This window comes from Triturus cristatus, chromosome 2_2 (genome assembly GCF_964204655.1).
Source record: "Triturus cristatus chromosome 2_2, aTriCri1.1, whole genome shotgun sequence".
NCBI lineage: Eukaryota > Metazoa > Chordata > Amphibia > Caudata > Salamandridae > Triturus > Triturus cristatus.
The window spans coordinates 527,404,851-527,432,248 of record NC_140582.1 but is presented as its reverse complement, the minus strand read 5'-3'; the positions used below and the strand labels follow the sequence as shown (position 1 = coordinate 527,432,248).

Sequence of the window (27,398 nt, the reverse complement as noted above, 5' to 3'; positions counted from 1 at the left end):
CTTCTTGGGACGGGTACGCCCAGACATGGGTCCCTTGCACATTTTGTCCCTGGAACCATGCTATACTTGGCTGATGTATTGGGATTTTTCATCATCAGACTTTTTTACTTGTTTATTGAAGTTGTACAGCGTAAAATCCAATCAAAAAAACTGTCATTACAAAGAAAAAGAAAACGATCTAGAGGTCAAAAATTATTACACAGCTTAGAATGGATTGTTGGCTGGAGCCATCGAGTCTGGCAGGCACATATTGATAAAGCGGCTAGAATACCATTTCTGCCTTCGTGGTATTCGTACATTAATACCGAGTTGAGCACATACACCCAAGTAAATTGCAGAATAGAGCGACAACCGCAGAGTCCGTGTAGCATCTCACGGCTAAGTCCATCTTAATGCAGACAACCTGTGAGGTTGTGTTCAATAAGTAGGTCTGCAGCGGGTTTTAAAATGTTAATTCGGCCTGCTAGCTGCCGGAACCTTAGAATAATATAGTTTCTGTAGGTCATTCGAGTACACCATATTATCCAGCCATTTTTGGACCATGGGAGTTTATCTCTTCCCCAGACGCAGGCCACATGATGTTTCGCCAAGAGGAGCACAAGAGACACGAAGCATCGCTGTTCCCTCTGTCTATTGATGATAGATCCTGAGAGGGACAGTTTTGGGGACCGTAGTACCTGTGTGCTAATCATATCCAAAAGAAGGGCAGACATTCTGGACCAGTACCCCCAATGTATGAATAGTGCCATGCTACGTGAATAAAGCCTGCATAAGGGTCTCTGCATCTGCAGCAATAGTCAACATCACCCTCACACTTGGCCATACCCAGTGGAGAACGGTACAATTGGTGGAAGTATTTGAAGTAAATGAAGCGCTAGCTACCATTTGGGGGATAGCCTACCAGTTTGTTCACAGCAGTATGCCTATTATTTATCCATGAGCTCTACCCCCTAAGTCGGCTTACCATCTCATTCTAGCCTTGGGTTGGGTCATTGAGCTTCCGCTTGTATTTGATTGGATATGATTGGATTGTACAGTACAGTGAGGTAACCAGTTGTCTGCTGGATATATTGAAAGAGTAGTCCTAGTGCTTTGCAAGCTGGGAGTTCTCGTGAGGGGGTTATGTTCCCTGCATTGCGGATGTAGTCTAAGATGTACAAGGGTATCCATTGTCAGATAGTCTTCCTCGCCTTCCATCGCCGAGCGGTCAAAGAATTGACCACATGGGAAGATGCCCCAGCATTGTGTATTCCTCAGGTCTGTAGTCTGCAGAGAGCCAGCGTTTCTTTAACAAGTTGTATGAGTGGATAGTGAGTCAAGGGTTGCCCAGGGAGCACAGTATAGAATGTGCCAGGTGCCGGCGGAGTCTGTCCCAAGTCTGTTGTGCACTAGCCATCCTGCTGATTTGAGTACAGCAGCTATTGGCCTTAAAGCTACATCAGTGTGGTGTGTGTGAATGCAGGGTATCATTCTCTACCCTCACATGTGCCATACGTTGGGGTGGGTGAAGCCAGTAATGAGCAAAGTGTGCTTGGGCACAGTTGTATTATAATTTGAAATCTGGGGCATTCAATCCCCCCTTCTCATACGGTAAAGTTAGCACTTCCCAGTTTTCCTGCGGTTGTTTTCCTGCCCAAGCTAGGGGAATCATGAGTGGTTTGAGGATTCTGAAGGACAGTTTGAGTCAATATTATGGGTACATTGTAAAATAATCTAGGTAATATGACCATTTCCTTTAAGGCTACTCTACCCATCCGGAATGGAGGAAGACATTTTCATTTGCTGACTTGGTCTTCAAGTTTTGCCAAAGCCACTCCATAATTTTCGGAGGCAACCTTACTGGCTTATCCGGACACCAAGGTATTTGATAGACATTATGAGCCATGAAAGGGGGACGTCCAAGGCTCACACACAAGTGCTGTGAGTAGGAGGAAGTACAGTAAATTTGTTCCAATTAATGGTGATCCTTGAGATGGTTTGAAGTAGGTGAATTCCCTGATGCTCAGGGTTTCAGTTGGCCTGCAGAGATATAGAGTAATGTCGTCCACATAGAGGGAGACGATCTGATTGTGTTGTGTAAAGTACTGGCCTCTAGCCACATGCATGTCTGATTGCACATGCCAGTTGTTCTGATGGCAACGCATTAAGATAGGAGAGAGTGGCCACCCCTAGTGGGTGCCTTTGCCAATTGGTAAGGGTGACTATAGAAGGCAGTTTAGTCTGATCTAGGCTGTTGGTTCATGCTATAATAGTTTAACCCAATTTATGAAGCTGAGGGGGAACCCCATGCTGGATAGAACAGCAACTGGGTATGCCCATTCTAGGGACTCGGATGCCTTGGTGATGTGCAAAGAGACCGCTGCCACATTTAGGTCTGGGTTTAGTTGGTGCATCACTGCAAATAGAGCTCAATGATTAATAAAGGTGACCTCCCCGGACTAAATGGTCAGGTAAGACCAGGTCCGGGAGGAGTAGCAATAGCAGGTTAGTGAGTACTTGAGCGGGTATTCTTACACCAACATTTAGTAGGCACAGTGGGTGGTACGATTCACACTATGAAGGAGGTTTCCCCGGTTAAAAGAAGGTTCTGAGCATAGCCTCGCTGAAGGAGGGAGGGAGCGTCTTGACAGCTCCTAGTTATGGACCTGTATTAATCTGGAGGCTAACGTAGTGTAAGCTTTGTAAAGTTCTGTGAAAAAAACATTGTTTCCCAGCGCTTTGCATGTGGGGAGACCTGAGATCACTGCAACAACCTCTTCTAGCGTAATTGGCACATGAGGAACTACCATCTAGCGCCCTCCAACCATGCAAGGGCAATGCGATCAAAATACGTAGAGTAATATATTGTCTCTGGAAAAGCACAGGATGTGTATAGGTTGGAGTAATATTCGACAAAGGCCTCTAATATTTCTTCCACTTCGTATATCATCTCACCATTATCCTTCTCAATTTGAAGGATCTCGTGGAGTGGATGTTCCCAGCGCAGGAGGTAAGCCAAGGTCTGCTCGTGTGTTCCGCTTCTCCATATGCTCTGGCATTCGCCACCCTATGCAGTTGTTCGGATTCTTGGTGGCCCTCCCCCATAAATTCATCCAGTTTGGCACATAGTTATGCCATTGTCTGAGTGGATTGCAATTCGCGTCCCTCTGCCTCAAGGCACTTTTTCTCGTCTTCAAGGTTGTCCAGGCGTGACCACAGAGCTTTACAGACTCCGTGTTTGGCGATGCACATGCCATGTAGCTACGCCTTAAAGGTCTCCCAGATGGTGCCAACCAAGTCTTTTATCATCGGACTTCAAACGAGAACAAGAGAGAAAGGCTAATAGAAGGAAGAATTGAATGATAGAAAAAGAATGATAAATGGAGAAAGCAAGGAAGTATAAGGTGGTGGAGGAAGAAAGTCAATTGCCACTGCCAGCAGCAGGCTTTTAATAGGAACTTTGGGCTCCTGCACTTATTTATTTTTATAAATGAAGTACTGCTTGCTACAGTCTCGAGCCCTTTATTTAAATAAAAATAAAGACTCCTTTTGGAAACTTGCATGGTTTCCTAGTCTTACTACTGAAGCTGATGAAGAGGCGCAAAACAGCACCTATTTTCCCTTCAAACGTCACCATTTTTTGTGATCGATCAGGCCGGGGAAGTAATGCGATCACATCTTGCATCTACCATTCCTCACTCAGATTACAAAAAAAAACCTAGACAGTGCTTAATGCACAAAATTACCTTTATTGCAGGTTTTGGAATTTTCAAAACACGTTGGGCTTGTTACCTACGACTACCGGAGTGTCGCGTAAATCCTGCTTCAGCTGGTAAAAAGAGTTACTGGCCGAATCAGGGTATTTTATGTGCATATACATCACACACAAGTGATTTCCTGGTGCACATTTCACCAGGAAAAAAATTGGTGAAATGTACTTGTTAAAATAAGCCTGGAACGGAGGAAAATTGGCGGGGAATTGATGGGGAAACACATTCCCTCGGTTATTCCACGTTTTCACTGAAAAACTTAGAATGGTGGTGTAAATTTTCAGCCCCGGGATTACCCATCCCTGGAGTATAAGTAATTCAAATTTACCAATGTGGTGATCCTGCAAAAATTGGAACCTAAATTGCAAAATAGCGTTTTCCAGCTGTGCTGCAACTGTATGACCCATGCAAATCACTAAACCTTCTGTTGCTCCAGTGCCGTCCTCTGCCAAAATTGGGTGTGTTAAGAAACAGCTGAATGCTGTTATTAAACTCTGTGTATATAAAGAAGTCATATTTCTAATTTCCATTTTCCAGTGTTGTGCATGTAAGGGTGAGTCATTTTATATGCACAAGGGCACTTCCTAGGAAATAGCTGTTCACGCTCAATAAATTGCAATATCGAATCATATCTATTGAAAATCAGCCTATTGGTATTGACATGGGGGATCCAACCTCCCATAGTTTCTAAGAGCTCTCTTAATTCCGTCCATATTTCACAGTGCACATTGGAAGCCAGTCGATTTTTGTCCTCCCACAGCCCCTCCACCCTGCCACATGTTGTAATATGTACATGCCCTAATGCTCGACAGACCGCTGAGGGAGTTCCCATCAGACACCACATCGAGTCGGCTCTATGAAGTCCGCAATCGGATGATATACAAGTGAAACACACAAGATGATGGACGTAATGTTGCACATCTGGGTTTAATCCATCGTTATTTTGCTCACCACGCCACCCCAGTTCAGATATGGCCATATGCAAATCAGTCTTGACCCTGTGCCTCATGGGAACAGTCCAGCCCGAACTGCCAAGCCATGTCTTCCCTGGACCGGAATCAAGCATCCTAGGACCGGTTTTGGGGTTTCACCCTCTTCAGCCAGGATAGCTTGACTCCAGTGGCGTAGTGAGCACTGGACCCACGTCTGGGCATACCCTTCCCACATAGGGCGAACAGCAAAACACACAAGATGATGGACGGAATGTTGCACATTGGCAAAACATTCACCCCCAGTCACAGATCTGGGTTTAATCCATTGTTATTTTGCTCAGACGTGAGTCCCGTGCTCTCCATGCCACTGGAATCAAGCTATCCTGGCTGAAGAGGGGTGAAACCCCGAAACCTGTCCTAGGATGCTTGTTTCCAGTCCAGGGAGGACCTGGCCTGGCGGTTCGGGCTGGACTGTTCCCATGGGGCACAGGGTCAAGACTGATTTGCATATGGCTGGGTCCAAACTGGAATGGCATGGTGAGCAAAAAAACGATGGATTTAGGCCCAGACCTCTGTACTGGGGTGAATGTATGACATTGTTCAGCATTCTGTCCATCAACAGTTCTTTTTGCATTTGTCACCCCGATTGGGACGGGTATGCTCAGACGTGAGTCCTGTGCTCTCCATGCCACTGGAATCAAGTTATCCTGGCTGAAGAGGGGTGACACCCCGAAACCGGTCCTAGGATGCTTGTTTCCAGTCAAGGGAGGACCTGGCCTGGCAGTTCGGGCTGGACTGTTCCCATGGAGCACAGGGTCAAGACTGATTTGCATATGGCTGGGTCCAAACTGGAATGGCATGGTGAGCAAAAAAACGATGGATTTAGGCCCAGATCTCTGTACTGGGGTGAATGTATGACATTGTTCTGCATTCTGTCCATCAATAGTTCTTTTTGCGATATACAAGTGAGGCCGAAGGGAAATCCTCTCAAATTCAACTTCAAGTGTAAGTTGCAAGTAATAGATGGAGTAGGTCAAGTTTATGTCCAGTTCCACTAGGGTATGGCTCTCCTCCTGATTCAAAATGTACTCTTAAGACACTTTAGAGGTCCAAGCGAAAGAACACCCCACTACGGAATGTATATGACGATTAGAATTCTTGAGGAAGATTGCTCCGTTCTCAGTATATATCGGAGAAGGTGCCCCCCAAAGATGACAATCTCAGAGAGTGAATGAATTAATGATTTATAGGAGCATGACTATATATCTGACCAGCATCACTGTGCTCAGGGCTTTAAGTGGGATGAAAACACGGGGGTGTCTCAAAGGGGCGTGGTCAATGTAATTAAGGGCGTGGCTTAAAAACAGTAAACTAAAAATCTGTGGTTAGCACAGTGTGCCGCCGGACTTGTATTTTGCTGTTCCTGTCATTGCCTCCAGATATATGATACAACCAGTCACATCATACCTACAAGTCAAGACTATTGGCTTTGTCGATGGTTGCTAGTTGCATCAGATAAATAAGCAGCAACTATGGCTTGTATATAATATTGTGAAAACTTCCACTTAAAGCCCTGGTGACACCAGGACAATGTTGCTGCTCCTGAGTTTCGAAAAGGGAAATCCAGAGAGAAAATGATTCTCTTTAAAGGATTTCCCTTCCTCTACAACGCTCACCACGCGCACATCGATGTGCCTGCTGTCACTGCAGTCTGGGGGAAAAACGGACCGCCTGTGCCAGGGCACAGAACAGAGCCCGATAGAGACCAGTTTCGATGCCCCCTTAAAATAACTGCCGGTGCTCAGACCCGGTGAGACCCGGCCCACTTAAAGCCCTGACTGTGCTTCCTGTTAGAAGGAGCAGGTGCATCGAGTTTTCAGAAAAGCAAGATGGAAATTGTATAGATTTCATAGAAAAGGATAGCAGTCTCCATCCAACCCCAGTCTCACGCAGGGGCTGGAGAGAGACCCTGACCCCAACTGCCCCCCCTCCCAACCCATAACCACAAGGAGACATACCTAGATTGGTCAGTACTAGATCAGTTTCTGCATTGGCCTCACTCACACAGGATCAATGCACACACATTTGAACTGTGACTTCAAAGGTTAGTAGGAAAAGGGTTTCATAATTGTATTTCCGGTGATTTCAGGCACAGTTGTTTATGCGGGTATTGCCATGTGCAAGTCTCATACTCTTCCACCCTACTGATGGTCTGGACACGGCTGTTCTTCACCTGTGGGCAGCACCTAATAGATGATTCTGCTAAAGTAGCCGGGAACTGTTGAATTTCACCTCACATGCAACAGTAGTGGTTCTCCTTGCTTCCGGAACTGTAGGGTTCTGCTTGCCCCACCTCTCTGTTACCCCGGTCTTATTTTAGTTAACAGGTTTCTAAAACCTTTGAAGGAAGCCTTGGAAGTCCATAGTCACAGGGTGCTTTCCACGATAGATGTTATGTTATGTTATTGGGGTTGCTTATATAGCGCACGGCTACTCCAGGGAGTGTCCCGGCGCTTTCTGACCCCAAACTGAGAGAGAAGATGGAAGAAAACACCAACATAACAAGTTACTGCTTGTAAAGCCAAGTTTTCAGGGCCTTTCTGAAGGCAAGCAGATTAGAAGTACGGCGCAGATCCACAGGCAAGGAGTTCCATAGTTTTGGGGCAAGATGTGTAAAGGAACGACCACCTATCCTGACCCTTCTGATGGGAGGAACCGTTGCCAGGCCAAGACATTCAGATCGGAGAGATCTGGTAGGTTTATAAAAAAGAAGCCGTTTCTGAATGTAAGAGGCCCCTACCAAATGGAGTGCCTTGTGGGCTAAAGTGAGAGCCTTGAAAGTAATCCGCTTCTTAACTGGGAGCCAATGGAGGGAAGAAAACAGCTCTGACGCCTGAGCTTGTCGAGGTAGGCCAAAAATCGCCCTTGCTGCGGAGTTTTGAACTACCTGAAGTTGGTGCAGGAGGTAGTCCGGTAAACCCAGGTGGTCCAGTCTATGATTGTATAGAAGTGTCTGAGAGCCCTAACTTTATCTGAGCATGCGTATAACAGCTGTGAAGCCCGCATGGTTTATGCTCTATGGATCAAAAAGAGAGCGGTTCTGATTCTCCTCTCTGGAACTTTCCTTCCAATACACTTACAACCCTGAACCTTGCACTTATATTTACATTCTCAGATTGCACTACACAGAACAATACACATATTTGGAATCTAGCTATAAATGACCATCTCAGTTTAGGCCACGAGGCACATGCTGTGCTTCTTCGTATGTATTTTTGTGTTATAATAATATAGCACAACATTGCCCTGCTTAGGTCTGCTTGCATTATAAACCTTTGGTAGGGCCCGCAGCTTTAGTTGCTCAAACTGGACTTGTGCGCCTGTTTGCAGTCTGAGGTAAGATGCAGACCCACCTTGCAGAAGATGCCTTTAGGGTGGAATCTCAACTTTATCAAACTGTAAAAACACACATTTGACCCACATTCTCCCCCTCCTCACATTATCTGCTTTTATTCTCCTTTTTTATTGTCTGCCCATCTATAATGCGCGTGGATTCATTACTGCTCACAGTGTGCTTACAACAAATGCATACCAACCAGACAATGGGGCAGATTTATGAGCCCCTTGCGCCACTTTTGCGTCACTTTTAACATGGGAAAAGTGACGCAAAAGTGGCGCAAGGGGCTCATAAATCTGCCCCAATGTTTTCAAAAAGTGGCGGAGTGGTAGTTATTTCATTTTCTTCTTGTTTCATTTTTCCCATCTGGTAGTAATGTTAACCCCAAGGGTTTGCACTTCTGTAGTAACCTGTGCGCATCTTGTTTAGAGACTTTACAGCAAAGGGTTGGAATCCCTTGTGTGCGCTTCCTCTGAGAGTCAGTCTTGTTTGTTAGTAGTGCGCCAGTGTTTGTTTCTAGAGGCTGGGGGTATTGCGCCACTACTCTGAGTGTGACTAGAACAGGTCCAACCTTCCATGGTTTGGGGCTGGCTTGTATGGCGTCTTGCTTTTAAGTGAGGTGCTGTGGCGAATCATCGCCTAAACGCCTTGTCCCGCGTGGTCTGTTTAAGGGAGGGCTTTTTGATGACGTCAGAGCTACCGAACGCCGCTGTTGTGTGTTGGCGTCACTTAACCGGACAACAATCTGTTAACTTGGACTAGAGCCTACAACTGTGCATGTAACTTGGGGACACTAGGCTGCCATGTGTGGGAAATGTGTAACTACAAGGATTCAGAGGAGTGGTATAATATCACAAGAGGTGCGGCGGCCGCGCTTGCCGTAACCGGAAGAACCGAGACTGAAAGTGAACTTTAACTTGCAGTGTAAGAGGAGAAGGGGGGGGGGGGGGGGGGTGACATCTCGGAAACAACGCTAGCCCGATCTGCCTGTTCCAGCGTTAAACGGTTGTCCTGGTTCTCATTATGTCGGGGCCGGCAGTGGGCGGACACCTCTACTTCGCTGTGTACAGCAGCGCTCCTCAGCCTTGCAGAGTTAGCAACAGATGAGTTTGGGCTCTAGGGACCGCAGCACAATCGCCCTTCCCTGCTTTTGTAATTTGAGCGGGGCAGCGAGCCCCGTGGTTGCGTGACTGCATTCTATCGTGTGCGCTTTCTGAGGAGACGGTGCTGTGATCTGGGGTGGGTGTTTCACGTCTGGACTGACTGTTGTTTTCTCTCGTTTGTTTCCAGCCAGGGAGCCCTGTCGTCCATCCGCGCAGCCATCAAGAGAAGTAAGTCTTTTCATTTTACTCCTATCTATTGTCTAATGCCGAGCACTCTCTGCGATTACGCTCACTTTGTGAAAACTTTACACTTTATCGAGAAGTCGTGAGGGTTCACTTTGCACAGAGGCGCTTATTAGCCTCGTATTACATATGATCAGGGCTTTTAGTGGGATGAAAAAAGCGTGTTATGGGGGGTTTCTAAATAGTGTGTGGCCTATGTATGTAATGGCATGGCTTAAATAATAAACTATTTCTGTGATTTTCGTAGTGTGCATCCGAACCGCATTTTAGTGCCTCTCGGAGCTTTCTATTATTGCAACTACATAAACCCGAAAAGCCAAGGATTTAAGTGACCGTGTCTTCGAATACATTTTTGACCCACTGATTGGCACTGTGAGAAATTCGCGCTGCCCTTCATTCTCCACTTCAGAGAGCTCAGTCGTGGCCCATTATAAGAAGCTGTACTCCGTTTAAAGTATGCCTTATGCAAGAGTAATATGATACAAAGGAAAAATACAAAAAAACACACCCTGGAAATAAGGGAATGCAAGATTAAGAAAAACATGTGAAATATAGACGGGAACTAAATCACTGACATGAATCACCTTAACGTTTTTAACATTAATTGTTCTGGTATCGATCAGTATTTTCACCGGTAGAGTTAAAAAAAAAAAATGTTATAGGGCCCCATAGAAAATCGTGTTCATATTTAAAAAAAATAAAATTACTACCGGGTCTGAGACCCGGTCCACTTAAGCCCCGCATCTGACATTGTAAGGTATGCTCTTTTGTGGTTTTTTTGTAGTCGCCAGCGCTCTTGTAAATCGGAAACTGTCATGGTTTGTATTTTGTCATGTTCGACAAAATAAGTAAAACGAGATTTCCTGTTGCAAAACAGCACTTCCTTTTGGAAAGAAGAAATGGATCAAAAGAATGCCCACTTGTGATATGGCGTTACTGGCAACTCATGCAGATTAGCGCCCCCGGGCAGTTTATGTAATCCGACCTAACCTGTTTTAGAAACTTGTAAGAATGTCTACTTGAGTGTGCAAGTATAGTCTTTTGCGAGCTATATGTACTCCATTCCGGAGGTCATGAGATCGAATCCCTGACAGTCTTACATTTTCCCGAGACGAGTAAATTAAGTACCATAACTTGGGAAATAGGCACATGTTGTTTACACCTCTTAGAAATGACAGGAGGACGATATTTTTAGGTTTTCAAGCACATAAAAGATGTCAATGTTTGGATGAGAGGATGCCCTTATCCGCTCTGGTGCATGTTTACAAATTAACTAAAACATACCAGTATTTATTCTTAATATGGAAACTCTGGGTCCGTTTACTTTGGTATATATTTAGAACATTGTGAGGGCTCTCAAAAACTAAGTAAGTGTTTCTCAGCTGGTTTTACATTTGGGAAAAAAAATTAACGTTGAAAATTTCTATCGATTGCTGAATTTTCCTCAAGTTTCTGATAACTAACCTCCGTGCAGTTTGCGGCCCCTAAATGTACTTGTCGACGCCTGATCAGCACAGCACAATTCAAAGCATACAGACGTTGCATCACATCAAAGTTAGCTGCTATAAACATTTCCATGGGCAATACAGTCCAGCGTATGTGAATCATGACTGATGTGAACCACAGTTTAGACCTACGCATGCGCAGTTTTACACTCTAATTTTCTTCCATGGCAAATTCGTAGTTAAGCTGTCCGAATAGCTCACAGAGTTAAACTGTAGGAGGTGCACAACTTTCTGCAAGCCACAAGGTCAAAACCATAGCAAGTTTTACTCAGCCTTCCATCTTTCCCAAAGTTGGTAAACTGAGTACCATTAAATTGGTTAATAGTAACCCCTGCGCCCATATCACAGATAGGGTTCAATGCCCTGGTCCACGCCATGGCACACCTTTTAAATTAAGTGCACCTGGCGCAGAACCACCCTGTCACTGCACCCTATCGCAATGAATGCAATGGTCCACCCCACCACAAGCGTGAACTTGCGCCTGTCATGGGAGGAAGGCAGGTGAAATGGAGGCTGGCTGTTTGCCTCCCCAGTCAAAGGGGTCTTCAGTGCAGTTTATAGGGGTACAGTGAGTGACTGCACCCGCCTGCTAGGGGATCTCTGATGGATCCAAAGCACCCCCTTTACCTCCCTACTGAGAGGTGCCCTCTTTGGGTGCACTGGCAGTGCACCAACTCAGTGTTGCACACAGTTGGTGTGCCCTATGACAGATCTTTGCCTCGGTGCCCCACATTTGTAATGCGCACAGGCACAGAGTAAAAGTGTTTCCTCATTTGCATGGAGCCCTACCCCAGTGCGAATGAGGGATCACCCCCTTTGAGATCACGACGGCACACATGTAGTACTGGTGCCATCTGTATTACAGAAGGGACAATGCAAGCATCTGTGCCCTCTTCTGTAATATCCAAGTGCCCTGGGGATGCGGAAAGTGGGCACATACGCCTCCAGTTGGTCCCCTAGGATACTTGGTGTAATACTGCCTCTGGTAGCTAGAGTGCTTAGGAATGAGAGCCACGTGATAGGAAATTCTAAATAAAAATATTTTTTTTTTTTATGAAATAACTGTAGTCTGCTTTGATACAGAGGCAACTCTAAATTAATAGCATGACAGTTCTTCAGTTGACATCTGTAAGGATTTGTGCCGTACAAAATTGTCTAACATATTTTTGATGTAATTTGCATGTCTTCGGTTGTTAACTTGATTATTTTTCTAAATCTAACTTTTGTTTTCCTCATTCAGTGTGATAATGTTATTTTCATTGAGGTTGTGCTCACTTTGTCTGTGCAAGAGGCATTGTATGAAAGGTATGGGACATTCATATTCACGGTCTGCAACGGTGCATAGGCTTTGCGTGCCGTGGTGCTGGAACAACTTTAAAAGATTGGGTGTAAAAGTCCCGTCAAGTCTCCACTGTCCCGCCAGTTGTCTCTCTCGCCTCCACAGCAAACACCTACGCTCTGTTACATCATTCACTCTCAACAATACAGATGCAAACTCCGACATGGAGGGAATGGGGGATACCGGATTATTAAGACTAGGCTGTTGACTGGTAAGTATGCCAGTTCAGTAGTCACCCCATGCATAACATTTTCCATTAGTGAACTACTACACTTACACAGTGTGGCTTTCTCTCCCTCCTCAGAACCATTATCGCCGCTAACGAACTTGGGTATCGTCAGTTACAACTCAGGCACTCTTACATTATTGCCTGCTTCTTTGGCAGTCCTACCAAACCCTAAACGGCCCACCTCAAACGAAGATTGACAAACCTACAAAATAACAATCACTGTCAATCCTGTGCACTACTTGGTGTGCGCTTGCTCATAGCTCACCGCTGGGAGAATCATGACTTGATTGACAGTTACAAATTGGATTTATTCTTTCTCACTGAAAACTGGATTCAGTCTCTTTTCCAGTTTCGGGCTGGCCTATAGTGTGATCTGGAAGTGCCCGAAGGGCTGGTCTTACAGGTCAGTGTGTCAGCCTTTTTTTTTTTTACTGTCGGCCTGTTTTACAGTCTGGTGGGACAATTGTTTTCTCTGGTATTACCAAAAACATTAACTGCAGCGAGCATAAATGCATGCAGTCGGCCATATTTATGCAAAATGCATATAGCACCAGTGGTGGCTCCTCCACAAAGGCGAAGGAGCATCGCCCCACTGCGGCAAAGCAGTGAAAGAAAGAACAATTACAAAGATAACTCGAGGTTATCATTGTATTTCTTCCTGCTGAGCAGCTTTGTGGGGCGGGCAGGGCTGTTCTGCTCTCAGAGCAGGGGAGGAGTGGTTTGCCCACTCGGTGTGCAATGACTGTTGGGCCGGCCCTCTCGTGTTGTCCAAAACAGGCATGCGCAATTCACATGTTCTGCATGCAGGCTGCATTATATAGCCTGCTTGGAGAACATTGCAGCATTGTGATTGGCTTAGGGGAGGGGACCTGGCTGCTTCCTGTTCCAGCCCCGGAGAGGAGATACTGAGGCGGCAAGAAGGTAACTTATATTACTTTTTAATTTTTACATCACAAGCTCCCCCTGTCCCTCCACTCCCCCCGTCTCACCACTCCTGATCCGTGCCGGCCGCTACTGTATAGCACGTGTCTTCACACGTTCAAAACTGCCTTGATTTGCAAATATGGGAAGCTTTTTTACCTAGCTGATTCATTAATGAAGGCCACTTTTAAATTTGTCCCAGGGCATATTTTCTGTCCCGGTCCGACCCTGCTTATTCCAATCATTATCTTTACATCAACATACCCTCTTGTAACAAGATTCCTTACATAGACTGAGTGGAAGCTCAAGGGTGCAGGATTTGCAGTAGTTTACAAAGATTCCCAGCTGCCTGATTGACCTCTCGTGGAACTCCTTCCATTGGCCTGTCACCTTAACATTACATCTGATCATTCCCTAAGGCTCCTCCTAGGTCATCAACAACCTGAGGTGGGCCCTAAATCACTTGGCCTGATCTATCATATTACAGGCCCGGCGTTATTACAAGGCTCAAAGGTTTTCATCGTAGTTCCTACTGTTTTTGGTCCAGAATGAATTTAGCCACAACCTTTAATCTTCTTCAACCCCTTCTTGCATGCAGATCTTTGTAGGTTAATGTGGGAAGCACCCTCGAAGTTTAATAGCACTCAAATTTGCAATCCAAATCAAATAGAGATGGATTGAACTGTTGAAACTAAAGCACTTGTGGTTTTCTGTTTCTCTCTTAACAGCAGCTCAGCAGTTTGTGTAAATTCTGATTTCAAGAGGACACCGCCTTCTACAAAACCGAATTAGGGCTATAAAAGAAAACCATCATAAAAGCTAATTCCAGCTTTCTCTGCGCAACAGTCATGGAAGATGACCATTCTTTCCACCAACTATTTAAGACCATCTAATCCTTTCTAACATCTTTGAGTTCTAGCAATCCACCAACGTTTTCACAGGTGTATTACGAGTCCCTCACATATTGTTATATTTCTAAGATTCAGAACAGACACAATGGGATACAACTTACAAAATCATAGGGCAGTGCAGGTCCCACCTTCATCACCCCTGCTTGCAATATCAATCATAATTCTACAGTCAAGCCAGTTTCCTGTGAGCAGTTGTTAAAATATTTACACATTTTAAGGTCCTGTTCCTCTGAGTGCGTTTGCCCATGGTTTACTTGAAGTCCCTCAAACCAGGCGAAGGTGATTGAATTCTGGATACATTTAACGGGTCACTGGTGTCGAGGAAGATACCTGACCAGAGGAAAGACAGGGTGGTTTACCCCTGTTGAAATGTGCAACTTTGAAAGCCTCAGATTAAGAACGTTCACCCCATACTCTGTTTTCGACATGAGGGAAAGCCCTTGAAAGAACTGTAGCTGAGAAACTGGTTACGTTTCTAGAACACTTGGTCTTGCGGCAACTGGACTTTCAGGATGGCACAGAAACCACCCTTGTAGCTGTAGGTTAGTTATTTCCAAATCTGTTAGCCCTTTCACTGTGCTCTGGCACAGATCGCCCTCCATCTGGGCACCGGCTCTGACATTCGCATCACCTGCATAGACCTCATTTTGCATATACTATTCTGCTTTGAGTTACTGTCCTGAACGTGGTGACATATTTTTACAAATGTATTTGAAGTGAGACAAATTTCACTTGCCTGTCCATAAGGGTCAATGGTAAAAGCGTGGAAAGCAATTAGATCTTCAACATGGTCCTGCTAGCCTCCCATAAGGCACCCAGCTGCCCAGTAATATGTATTTCCATTGTCTACCTCTTCAGTAAGCACTATTATTATGTATGTTTATGCATGCACAGTGATGGGTTTTGCTAGTTTCCATATCCCAATCAAGTCACTGGGAGGTTTGCATTCCCCCTTGACCTTCTTTCTGCATTTCTCCCCATGTTCCGTGGGGAGGGTGCGGCCGGCTTGACTGGGAGTGGACATGGTGTTTGCTGAGAGATCCCATATGTGCTTACTTCTCTCTTGCAGGAGGTCACTCTCGGGACTACAATGATGTCAACGTGGAGGGAGCATGAATGCTCCTCTCCACCCCCAGGCAAGTGCAGCTGCAACTTGCTCTAAAGAAGCCAAGATCAAGCTGAATTGATGCTGAGCAACAACCTCAAAGGTGTGGCATCACTTTGAGTGCTGGAATGCTGTTGAAGGTGGTGAGATCACCCGGTAGCTTTCTCCAGAACAACAAATAAAATTATTGCTCCTCATTCACATGTGAATGAGAGAACTTGGCTTTTATGATAACCTTCACAAGTAAAGCTAAGATCACCAAGGAGTTTGTCCTTTAATTCTTGAGCTATCACAACCTTTGTAACCAAATTGTGGTCGTGGTTGGGGTCATTACCTTTAAATGCAAACTTTGTTTTTCAATATATATTGAATTTTCAATGGACAAAAAGTTGTCCAAGCATACAGAGCAATCGGGGCAAAAAAAAGAATAAGAACAAACCTAGTAAATGTGGCTATATTTGAGTACACAACTAGTATCTATTAATCCCACCCCTCTTCACCACCCCTACACACCGTACAGAATTTAGGGCGTTCCCCACTTCATCATGTTTCCCAGTGGCATCTCGGGGCTGGTGTCTCTTTACAAATCTTGATGACTTTCCAATGCTTACCCCATCCCACAGGTATGGGGCGTTGGTTCCAGTGTCCACTATTAGTCTTGGTTGGGCACTCCCTCACCCCCCTTTTAATATTTTTAGGGGCAGTTTCACCTCCATTCCCATTGTCCAATATCGGAGGGTCGGGCACACCTGGATACCCCATTTCTGAGCGATCTCCTTCTTTGCTAGTAGAAACCCCAGGTTGATCAACAGCCTCTTATACAACATTGCCTCAGATTCTCTCCAAAGCCCAACAATAACAGAGAGCTGTGCCTCAATTGTAATACCCATAGCCTCCTCCAGCTTGGTCACCACTCCTTCCCAAAACACCCGTTGGGCTGGACAACTCAGTAGCATGTCCTATAATAACAACATTCCTAGGCAACTAGAGACCTGGCAAAAATCAGGACCTATACATGCCAACTGATAAAGACAGGCTCAGTGTACTACCATAAAGCTGTTAAAAACAGTTCATTTTATTCATACAAAAGATTGTTTTATAAAAAGAGTTTTTGACAATCACATACATAATAACAAAACTAACATCACAACCACTATAACATGAAATATAATAAAAGTACATTTACATACATTCCTAGAGCCACTAGCTCAACAACATAAGAAACGAACATTAATTTTAAAGTGGTATAAACCACAGGTGGCTGGACTATGTAGATATAGATTGTATTCTCTACGCGCGTTTCGGCATGACCTACGCCTTCTTCAGGAGAAGCCATTTGAATCTCTAGGTGCCAGGTAGAGGCCGGTTACTAGCAAAGATGTTTTAGAAGGACTGATATAACTGTCGGGAGCTTTCTCGATCCACCCGTTCAATGATATATGGCAGAGTAGAATGCTAAAAACTTTTTTTCAAGGGAGGAAGCTGACAAAAGGTGTATCGATCTGTGATCGTATAATCATAGATATTAAAATGACGCTTGCGCCCAAGACATCAAACTGACAGAGCTGTCAGGTAAGTGGAAACAATGAAAAGCTTTTTGTCTTCCTGTTTCTTCCTAAGATAGCAATTGTCAGATCGTGTTCGTAATTACTTTTATGTAAAGAATGAGGATCCACACGTATTTGCACCAGATGGCTAGAAGATGTTAGGAAAAGACAGGGCACTGTAATTGCACAGGGCGTAACTGTGCCACTGCGAAAATGCGGGTCCGCCCGACTCAACTGAATACATTACCCCCATTAACTCAGTAGCATGTGCAGTAAAGTCCCTCTTACACTACAGTGTTGCAACTTGCAGGCATCTATTGTCTCCAGCTTTACCCATTTTAAACAGCAGAGCTTTCATATAATACACTATGCAGTATTTTGAGCTAGATGAGGGATAAGGTCGCCTTGGTGGCCACCTCCATAAGGAACTGCAGCACATCCCACTAGTCCTCATAATCCAATTCTCCTCCATCTTCCTGCTATCGGGTCCACAGCCCACCAAGTCTCACTGCATGTTGTTCATTAGAGTAGCGTACGCATAGGAGATGGTCTTCATAGCCATTCAGCCATCCAAAGCCTCCTCTCCAACAGGGAGTCCTCTTTCGTCTCCTCATCAGGAGGGATCGTTGCCTGCAAGGTACATTTCAGCTAGAGACAGTCTGCATCAAAACCATCTGATACACCATTTGTAGGAACTCGAAGTGCACCTCGTCATTGCATCCCACACATCTCCTAGTGTCGAGAAGCCAATTGCACTCCATTACTGAAATCCCGAAAGCTTGGTCACCTGAGCAAATCTCTTCCCTTCCCACAGCGGAGTTCTTGGGGTAAATCTCTTGCCCCAGCTGAGTTCCCTTGTTTACTCCACGTTGATATCATCTTAAAGGCCGGTTCATTGAATGGGACATATGCCCAATTATTTATTGCACTAACCTGGGCCGCTCACATATCTACGGAAATTGGGTAATGCTGTGACCTCCCCCTAACCCTCCCCCCCCCCCCCCCCCCCCCCACCCCCTCCATAAACCGACCTCTGGAGGGTAACCAGTGATATCCGGGGTAGGCCATTCCCTCACAGCAGGGTTCAAACCAATCTATCCACCACCCGTAAGAATGTCACCGGGATAGTGTATGGGCTGTTTTTCAGTATGTAAGTAAAGCGAGGCAGTCCAATCATTTTAAAGAGCACCGCTCTACCAAGAAGAGAAAGTGGCGATGATGCCCAGTGTTTAATATCCTGTTCTAGCTTGAAGCTTGGATAGCAAACGGATTGTCCTTGTAGTGTAATCGGTCCCCCTGTGATACCCACAATCCCAAGTATTTAAAATGTTCGGTAGCCACTGTCAGTGGCAGGTCACCCTTAGGTATCCAATTACCGATCGGGAATATCCGAGACTTCTCCCAGTTTATTCACAGGCCAGAGAATGCTTCATACACCTGGAAAATCTCACCCAGTCTCCTCAAGAAGTCTGCCGTGTTCGAGGAATACAACATATCAAAGTATAGAGATATGAGTTCCTCCCAAGATTCTCCCCCCTCCTTCACCCCCCACACCTGCGCATACACCCTCACCCATTCCACCAGGGCCTCTATCACCAAAGCAAAGAACATCTGCCATAAAGGGCAACCCTGACTAGCGCCTCTCTGGTTTGAAATGTCTACAGAGAGAGTCCAGTTGATTTTTAGACAGGCTCTAGGGTCTTTATATAGAAGGGTTATCCACCTAATAAATGTAGGTCCGAACCCCATTTTCTCCAAAATAACAAACTGGAATGGCTACTCAATAGAGTTAAACACCTTGTGGGCATGTAGCGACACCTCCACCAGTGCCACTTCAAACCCTTCTGCCGCCTTGATATTACTATAAAGGCGCCAAAGATCTAGTTTAGTAGTCCTGAGAGGTATGGAACCATTCTGGTCAGAGTGTATGGCTCCTATATCAACCTCCGTAGCCTGTTTGTCAACACCATAGTCAGAATTTAGGCATCAGCATTTAGCAGGGAGCTAAGGTGGTAGCAGTCCCATCTATCTTTAGGTTTATCTGGCTTGGAGATCAGGACTATCACTGCAGTGCGCAAGTCTTTGGAAAGTTCACCCTTTCTGTACATACACATTTTGTGCAACTGGTCCATTATTCTACCAGCCATCCGTTCAAAGAATTCCACTTGGCCCAGCGTCTTCCCAGATTGTAACTGTGTAAGGGCCGCACGCACTTCCTCTTGTGTGAAGTCATCTTTGAATGGTAGAGGCCTCGTCACTACCCAATGTCCTACAGGGACAATCTCGTATGAAAGCCCTGCAGGTCCTATGAGGGCAGGGTTATGCAAGTCGAATGGAATTCCTGGAAGGAGGAATTCAAGTTGGAATTAAATTGGAATTAAAGTTGCTGCTGTGTCAGTACTCCTTTTGATACTGATGAAGTGAAATATTTTAAAACCATTTTCAACAACACATTTACCGATTTAGACACAGAAACCTGAACGTGCACATTGCACATGTTGAATAAAGTGACACAGCAATAGAGACAAGTGAAGTAATAGCACTGTAAAAGCGTGCTCAAAAGTTTTAGAATAAGAGAAATCATTACTAAATGGTTTATAATGCTTAATAGGTTCTTCTTCAACAAACTATGTGTAAGATTGTTTTATTTGTTTACTGATGAGACTAATGATATAGTGGTGTGGCTTAGTGTTTCTACTGCTTTTCATTGAAAAGCATTATTAACAGAATATGGTACAAAAATGTGATAAAAGTAACTAGGAAGTTGTAATTTATAAATGTGATAATAGAGAGCATAACGAAAATAGAAATTAAGAAACCATTTTAGTGAAAAGACTTAAGAATAAAATTACATGTGTGGATATTGAAAAATTGTGGCAATAGGCCATAGCTAACATTAAACAATTATGTGCAATGATGCATTGCTGAAGTATTACTTTTTTCTCTCTTAGTATGAGATATTTGATTTATTTGATTCCAATTGAGTTTAATTCATTGAAAGCTGACATATGCATTTAAGGCCTTTTAAACGTGTCCTTTCTTAAGCTGAATTTTTCCCGTAGCCAATTACGGTGGTGGTTTGATGTTTTAGGAAATATTGCTTTATATGTTCTGCATAAGTATCTTCTAACGTTTTAAGGACATTCCATAAGAGTTTACTGTGAAATAGTTTGGTTGGAAAATGACCTATATCCCAAGACCGTGAACAGCTACATTGTAAACTTTTGCCGTTGACAAACCTGTGAGGCCCGGAAAGCTAACTTTTTCCTATGAACAGCATGGGAAAATATGTAGGAGTAACAGAATGTATTTAGTAATTTCATACGTAAACTAATCATGTGATGGACTGACCACCATGGGGTGATACCACTTCACCTAAATCATCATAAAGACTATAAAGGAAGAAACCCCAAGGGAGGGGCATCATTCTCAATGGTGTTGAGTGCATCTTTCTTTAGAAGATGCACTCAACACCATTACTATTTCTTTCTATATGAGAGCAACTCTATTATTTTTTTAGGTCCCGCGCTTAGCGTTGCACTGCGCAGCAGTGCTCGCGCAGCGCAAGACATTTAGTAGGTGAAAAACAGGGTTTTAGCACTGACCTAGGAATCGCTTGTGAGTGTGCTTTTCCTTTTGTGCTACCCCATTGGCCTTTGCGTGCGTCTTTTTATAAAAGACTGCACGCAATTGGCCAAAGGCGGGCGCATTGTTCCGCCCACGGCCTATTGGCATCTATTACGCGCTTGGTGCGCGTAATAGACGCCAATAGGCCATGTGGTTCCAATTATCGTGACCAGACACGGGCGCGATAATTGAAACCACATGGCTCGGAGTGGCGCGCGCGAGCACCGCTCGCGGGCTTCTTCTTTATTTTTGGATCCATTTCACACGGAAGCAACAAAAGCCGAAAGGCTAGTTAAAAAAGTGAAGTGGTAGACTTTTCCCAATCACGTCATGTGCATACACAACATGGTCTGACTCCACTCTCTTGTGCCCCTCACCACAGCTTGGGAGTGAGTGCTACCCTGTCATCCATTCGAGCTGCATTTCTGAAGTGAGGCTTCCGCTAATCCTGTCCTCTTGCACAGACTGATAAAGGACTCGCTCTTGTTGTCCAGCCACTGATGAAGCGACGGATTTCAGTGAATCGTGTCCTTTATCAACAGACTGAACGCAATCAGCTTCAACCAATCATGTCTTCTTTCAACTGGCTGCAAGACATGTTTTTTCAAGACAGTGCAGGATTGATTTTACTCCATTCAATCACTGTCAACAGACTTGGAAGTGACCCATTTCACTCAACCGTGACTTCTGCCTGCAGACTGGCACAGTATTGACTTTACGCACTCCTGCTGTCCTGTGTCCGCAGAATGCCACAGTCTTGACTTTACCCACTCGTGATGTCCTGTGTCCGCAGACTGGCACAGTGTTGACTTTACGCACTCGTGAAGTCCTGTGGCCGCAGACTGGAAATGACAAACTGCACCCACTTGTGCCCCCTGCCAGCACACTTTGCTCAGGCTTTTCTCTCTCATACTAAAAATGACCGATTTGACCCAAATTGTGCTGAATGTGGACTTAACTCAGCTGTGCTGTCCTCTCCTTGCAGACTAGTAGAGTACTGACTCAGTCGTACTTTCCGTCGCTCGGTCCTGGCTCCATCAGACTTCCTCCATGTATTTTCCGGAGAGCCCTCTACCCCAGTGTGGCTATTCAGCCATCACCTTGACATTGCGCGGAGGTGACACTGCACAAGTGTGACACTGTGCACTGTCCTACCTCCACCCTCCCTCTAATCCGCTGCCTGACACTGCATGGCCCTGACACTGCGGGGGTGAGACTGCACACTGGTTTATATAGTGTTGGCTACTGCAGTTAATGGAAATAAAACCTTTAACTAATATACAAGTCTTCATTTATCAACAAGTGCAATCTATATATAAACATATATGATGAACCCAATGACATCTGATAGGCCATAGTACAAGAAGCTCAGTAGTAAATGCCTTTTAAGTTCAAGGCCTGATCGAAAAATACTATAAAAATTAAAAGCCAGCCACTCCCATCTCAAACAGGTAAAGTGCAAGGGCTTACCAATGTATGCCCTGCGCCCCAGAGTGATAGAATAAGTCCTGTTTATGAAAAGGTACTATGCAATTTATCTGCATAAAGACTGCCAAAGTGGATCTAAAGTGTCAAAATAATTTGCACCAGTTCACATTGGATTCCGCATGAAACGGTCAACCCCAGTGCTGCTGTGCAAGTAAGCTACTAAGGGGGAATCCCTCCTGTAGTCCAAAGTGCTAGTGCAGTAGATTACAGTGCACACACAGAACTCACCTGCCATAGATGGAATAAAGCTAAATTAATCAATATGTACCGTTAGGGAACTACCCAAACAACAGAGAGAAGAGAGTACTGAAGGCCCCCCCTGCTAGCTCCATAATACCAGGGTGGTCAGCATGGCCTTCGTGCAATGCCCGATTAGTTTACTGCAGTTCATATCAAATTCTACATGCAGCGATCTCGCCCAACGGCTGATTCTACAAGATGTAGCTGCAAAGGGAGGATTCCTCATGAGATCTAAAGTGCAAGTGTAGTTCAGTGCAGTTCTCATCATAATCAAACAGTGGGCCTACACTTCTAAGAGAAAAATAAAGCGAACCAGATGTCTATAGAGTCAATCGAGATTGTTCCGTATAGTCTATAAAATCAACAACTCACGAACAAGAGAAGAAAGTGCAGAAGGAATGCCTTGCTAACGCTACAATTTGTTTTATTCAGCAGCGTTGATGCAGCCCTCGTGAACTTTACGAATCTTGCTGTTAATGGACTGGATTCCCCTTTCAAGCATTCTTTGACTGCAAATTTATAGGCCCTTATGATCAAGTTTCTGAAAACTGGTAGGAGCCAGCACCATCTAAGAGAAGACAACAAGCATTTGCAATGCAATAGGTCTCGCATTTGCTATTGGCATTGTAAATGACAATGCCTTTTAATAATTTGTTTTGAAAACCTGCAAGCGGTGCATAAACACGCACTTTGTACGTATAGTCCTTGCTTAAGAGAAGCAAGGCTGGTAGTAAAAGAGACGGCCAGCCTTCCTTCTTATAAGCAAGGACTATAAGCACAAAGTGCTTGTTTACGCACAGCTTGCAGGTTTTGAAACGCATAAATAAAAGGCATTGTCATTTACAATGCCAATAGCTCCAACTCTCGCAAATGCGAGACCTATTGCATTGCAAATGCTTGTATTTACTTCTTTTCTCCCTCCCTTCTGAAGCCCACGCCGTCTTAAGCTTTACAGACTGCAGACTGAGACTTTAGATGTGGAGAGTAATGAGACTGTGAACTTAAATTCTTAAGTTATGTGGTTATTTTATTGGGTTTTACTGCTTTATTGATGGTTGTGACCAGCTCAATAAAGTGAATTAAACCCTACGTGACATTCTTAACTAATTTTAGGTCTCGCCTAGCGATGCAGCGCCATGCGCTGCTCGTGTAGGCGAGATCTATTGTTGCCGACTTTCTTTGCGATGCGGGGCAGGACAGGTGCACGCGTACGGCAAGTCCTGGACAGGAGATGTGCACACGTATGGTGCGAGCATGAGTTGTAATAACGCCGCAAGCTGTACGCGTGCACATAGACGGTCTGTGCCGAAGCTTAACAGACAGGAGATGTGTACGGGTTGCGGCGTTATCACAACTCCTGCTCGCACCATACGCGTGCACATCTCCTGTCCAGGCGCGGCGTGCTTACCACGTCCAGCATGCCTCACCCCACTCACTGGCTCTTGTGGGGACTCTGTGCTGCTCCCCGGCTGATCTCGCGTCTTCAGCCGGTCACTGCAGCAACACGCGGGGCTCCGTCTTGCTCACAGGAGCCCCGCCTGAAATCCTGCTTTGGCCGCACCATGCGGCATTCACGAAGGTGGGGTGGGCTCCCGCCGGACTTCCTGTACTGCTTGTTTCGTTTGTCACCAAGAGGGATTCCCAGCATACCTCTTCTCTGAAATAGCCACCTCTCTGTTTAGCAGCCAACGAGCGGGTACAGCGATCTACACAGCTCGCCTACTCCCCTCGTCGTCCCGCCTCTCATAACTGCGGTCTAAGGGCAGGGGCGTGGTTACAGCACGTGATCCCCGGGGCAGAAGGTGGTGGGAAGGACGTGAGCTCCCAGGGATTGGAATTTGTGTTTTCACTGCGTGGAGGACCACGTGGGCAGCAGGCGCGCACTGGATGTCCTCTGTGTGTGCGGCAGTCGGTGAGCGGCGTCCCGCACGGGCTGAGGGACTGGCAGTGCGGTTTGAGTGCTGGAGGCAGCGGTGTTACGACGGTCCCAGCAAACTTGTGAAGGGCGGCACTGGGGTAGGCGAGGCATGCTACGCGGTAGAGCCGCTTCTCAGGTACCCGGAGTCGCCACATTGGGACCGGGGATGTTGTATCAACACTGATTTATCTGGAAGCAGGCGGGTGAGGTTAATGCAGTGCCCGCACAGCTTCCCTTGCTGTAACCTGTTGTGCGAGAACGATTCTTTAAGGATTGTTCTGTGGGTAGTGTCTCGCTGTGGGGGGTTTACCTGTTGGTGCAGTGGGCACAGTGTGGTGGCTGTCGGCGCTGGAGAGAGCAGTGCAGCATTCCGTTTTCCTTAGCTTTAAGTTGATACCGGTTAGTAATGCGGCACAGGCTTCCAGGGGTTGCGTTAGATGCCCCCTCTTTACCCCCGAGGGTACAACAATGCATCTTCCTGTGTGTGAGCACAGGACGGTGGAGCTACCGTGGACGCTCGTGGGTTTCCTGGGTGGCAATTCAGCTAATAGATCGCCCCTGTGGACTGATGGTGGTCTTCCTTCAGCTGGACTCTGGGGTCTCGTATGTATGGTTGGTAGGGGTCAGTGGATTTAGAGGGTCAGTTGGGTTCACCCTTCCAACAGTGGTGGAACTTCCCACAGGGTTGTGGGGGTGTTTCTTGAGTTGGGGTTCTGGAGTGTGTTGGGGGAAAGGATTTTGCAGAAGGTAGTGGTCTCCTACTGGCAGTGTGGTTAATGTGGGGGGGGAGGGGTGTTGCTGAGGATCTCCATTACAGTGGATGGGGATTTCTCATGGGTGCTGGGGACGTCCCCTGTGTATTTGTAGTCTGTGTTTTTGGCTGCTTCCTGGGTCTCTCTTTCTGGCCGATGGGACTTTTCGATTGGCTTGTACCTGGTGATTTAATTTTGTAACCATGCAGTGTTACCACGTCTGTAAAATAGAGTGGGGTTTGCCCTATCCAGAGTAGTGTTACTCGCTCACTCAATCCTATTGGTTGTTTGAAGCTTCATTCATCCTCATATAAGTGGTTGCTTTGCAGAGCATGAGACTTTTTTTCATCTCAAAAGTACACTGATTCATAGCATGTTAAATTGTTTCTCTCGAAATACATCAATTGTATAATTACTGTAATTGCTTTTATTTCTCTCCTCCCAGATAGTGCAAGCTGTCTGGTTGAGAGACTGCTTGCTGTTTGATGGTTTGCCTTCCTCTGTTTGTGTACCTTCACGGAGCCTCTTTGTAGTCCATTTAGTTAGCTGACTTGTGATATGTTCCCGCCAGGCCTGGGGATTGAGCGGGTGCACAGTGACTGACAGGAGCCGGTGCTTGAGTAGGTTACTTTTTTTCCTGCAAACCCTAGTAAATCCAGGCATAGGGCCTACTCCTACTAAAGCTATCATCCGATATGTGGGTCGAAGTCCTCAGCCGTACTAATGTGCCCTTACTTCCTGTCCCTGCCCCCATCATGAAAGTCCAGTCGCCAATATGCTAGAATGCTGACTCCCCCTGCAGTGTACCTAGCTTCGGGTGACGTTTACATCTGGCATCCTTCCACCGCTTCCATTTAAAGACTCTTTGTTTTTTGTCAACACTTCACAAGCGTGTATGCATTTTTAAGCTCTCTCCATCGTGTGCTGAACTACCTCCCTCAAATCCACACCTCTCCCCGTGCTGTCTTGCTTCCCACCCCTCCAAACTTGTCTTATAAAGCACAGCATCAGAGATATTCTTTCTGCTGTCTGGCTCAAGAGCAGACTTTAAAGTTAGTTGTTTTATTACCTGTATTACACACATTGTTTGAAAACACAAGCTTTGGCACACAAAGGCTTTAAAGGTGCTGGGGAGAAGAACCGGCCATGTACTGCACACACTCGGCTGTTGCCTGAAGAAAGTGTACTCAGCATGACACTTCTCCTGGAGGGCCATAAATCTGTTCCCTGGGCTATTGCAGAGGACCAAGCGGTTGAATCCTGTGAATAGTAGATTGGCCTTGACAAGCTTTTCCCTATACATTCTGACACTTCCTGTTTCTTTTTCAATTCTGTTTAGAGTTCCCAGAGTGAAAAGTATTTGAAAAGTAGGCCATGCCACATATTAAAATTGGATTGTATGTACAGTTTTGAGACACTATAATATATGCTTGCTTTTTCTCCAGGATTTACCTTTTTTTTTTTAACAGTACTTTTTAGTCAAACATTGGGACAGCCAAAAGATCTGCACTTATTATAAAGGCGACACCCGTTTGCTTTGCCTACATTTGTTTTCCACTGCAGTAGACTGCTTTTAAATGTTTTCCTCAGGATTCTGAGTGCAAGTCAAACCTATTGGTGTTGCCAACGCTTAAAAAAAAAAAGAGTTGTGGGAAAAAATATTTAGAAATCTTATATTGGTAGTTTTCGTACAGATGAAAGGAGAAGGGATGTGGAGCCATGAGCCAAAGTGCCCCTCGGAGCCACTCCCTAGGCAGCAGCTGTGAACATGCCTACATGTTGCCTATTGTTGTGCATCCATACTGCGCTGAAAGGACCTTTGCAGATGGTGCTCTATATATTTTTAGGTTGAGCCTAGAGTCAGCGCGCACGCGCTGCTCTACCATACGATGTAGTGGAGTATGGAATTGAAGCCCTGCCCACTGTCCGCTCATATTTGTCATTGCCCTTCGTAAATACAGGCTTCTGATTCGTTAATAGGCTTGTTAGTCCCTCCTTAGTACATCCTTATCTTCTTTTGTAACCTCCCATGAGGACTGGCCCTTTTGCTTCGGTTGTTACACAGGGAGTCTTTTTTGTCTGTAAGCACTATTTTCTTGAATGAGTTTCTCCTACTGCAGGCACGAAATGCTTTCCTGCAACATTCAGCGCGCCATGCGTGCTTTCTTTTTCCGAGCAGCCGGGACAATGGAATAGGTCTCGCATTTACAAGAGATTAAGCTATTGGCATTGTAAATGACAATGCCTTTTATTTATGTGTTAATTATCAAATAAATAAAAGGCATTGCCATTTACAATGCCAATAGCTTAAACTCTCGCAAATGCGAGACCTATTGCATTGCAAATGCTTGTCTTTTATGTGACAAAATGCATTTGTTTTTATTTTATTTTA

At 45.3% G+C, this 27,398-nt stretch overlaps 1 protein-coding gene across 1 annotated transcript in view; it reads left to right on the top strand.

The window, feature by feature from the left end:
* SH3D19 (SH3 domain containing 19) overlaps positions 1–27,398 on the top strand; it is a 524,308-nt gene that overhangs the window by 229,938 nt on the left and 266,972 nt on the right. Inside the window, exon 3 of the mRNA XM_085641658.1 lies at positions 9,369–9,409. Coding sequence (XP_085497784.1) covers positions 9,369–9,409 — 41 coding nt within the window. The remainder of the gene's footprint in view (positions 1–9,368; positions 9,410–27,398) is intronic.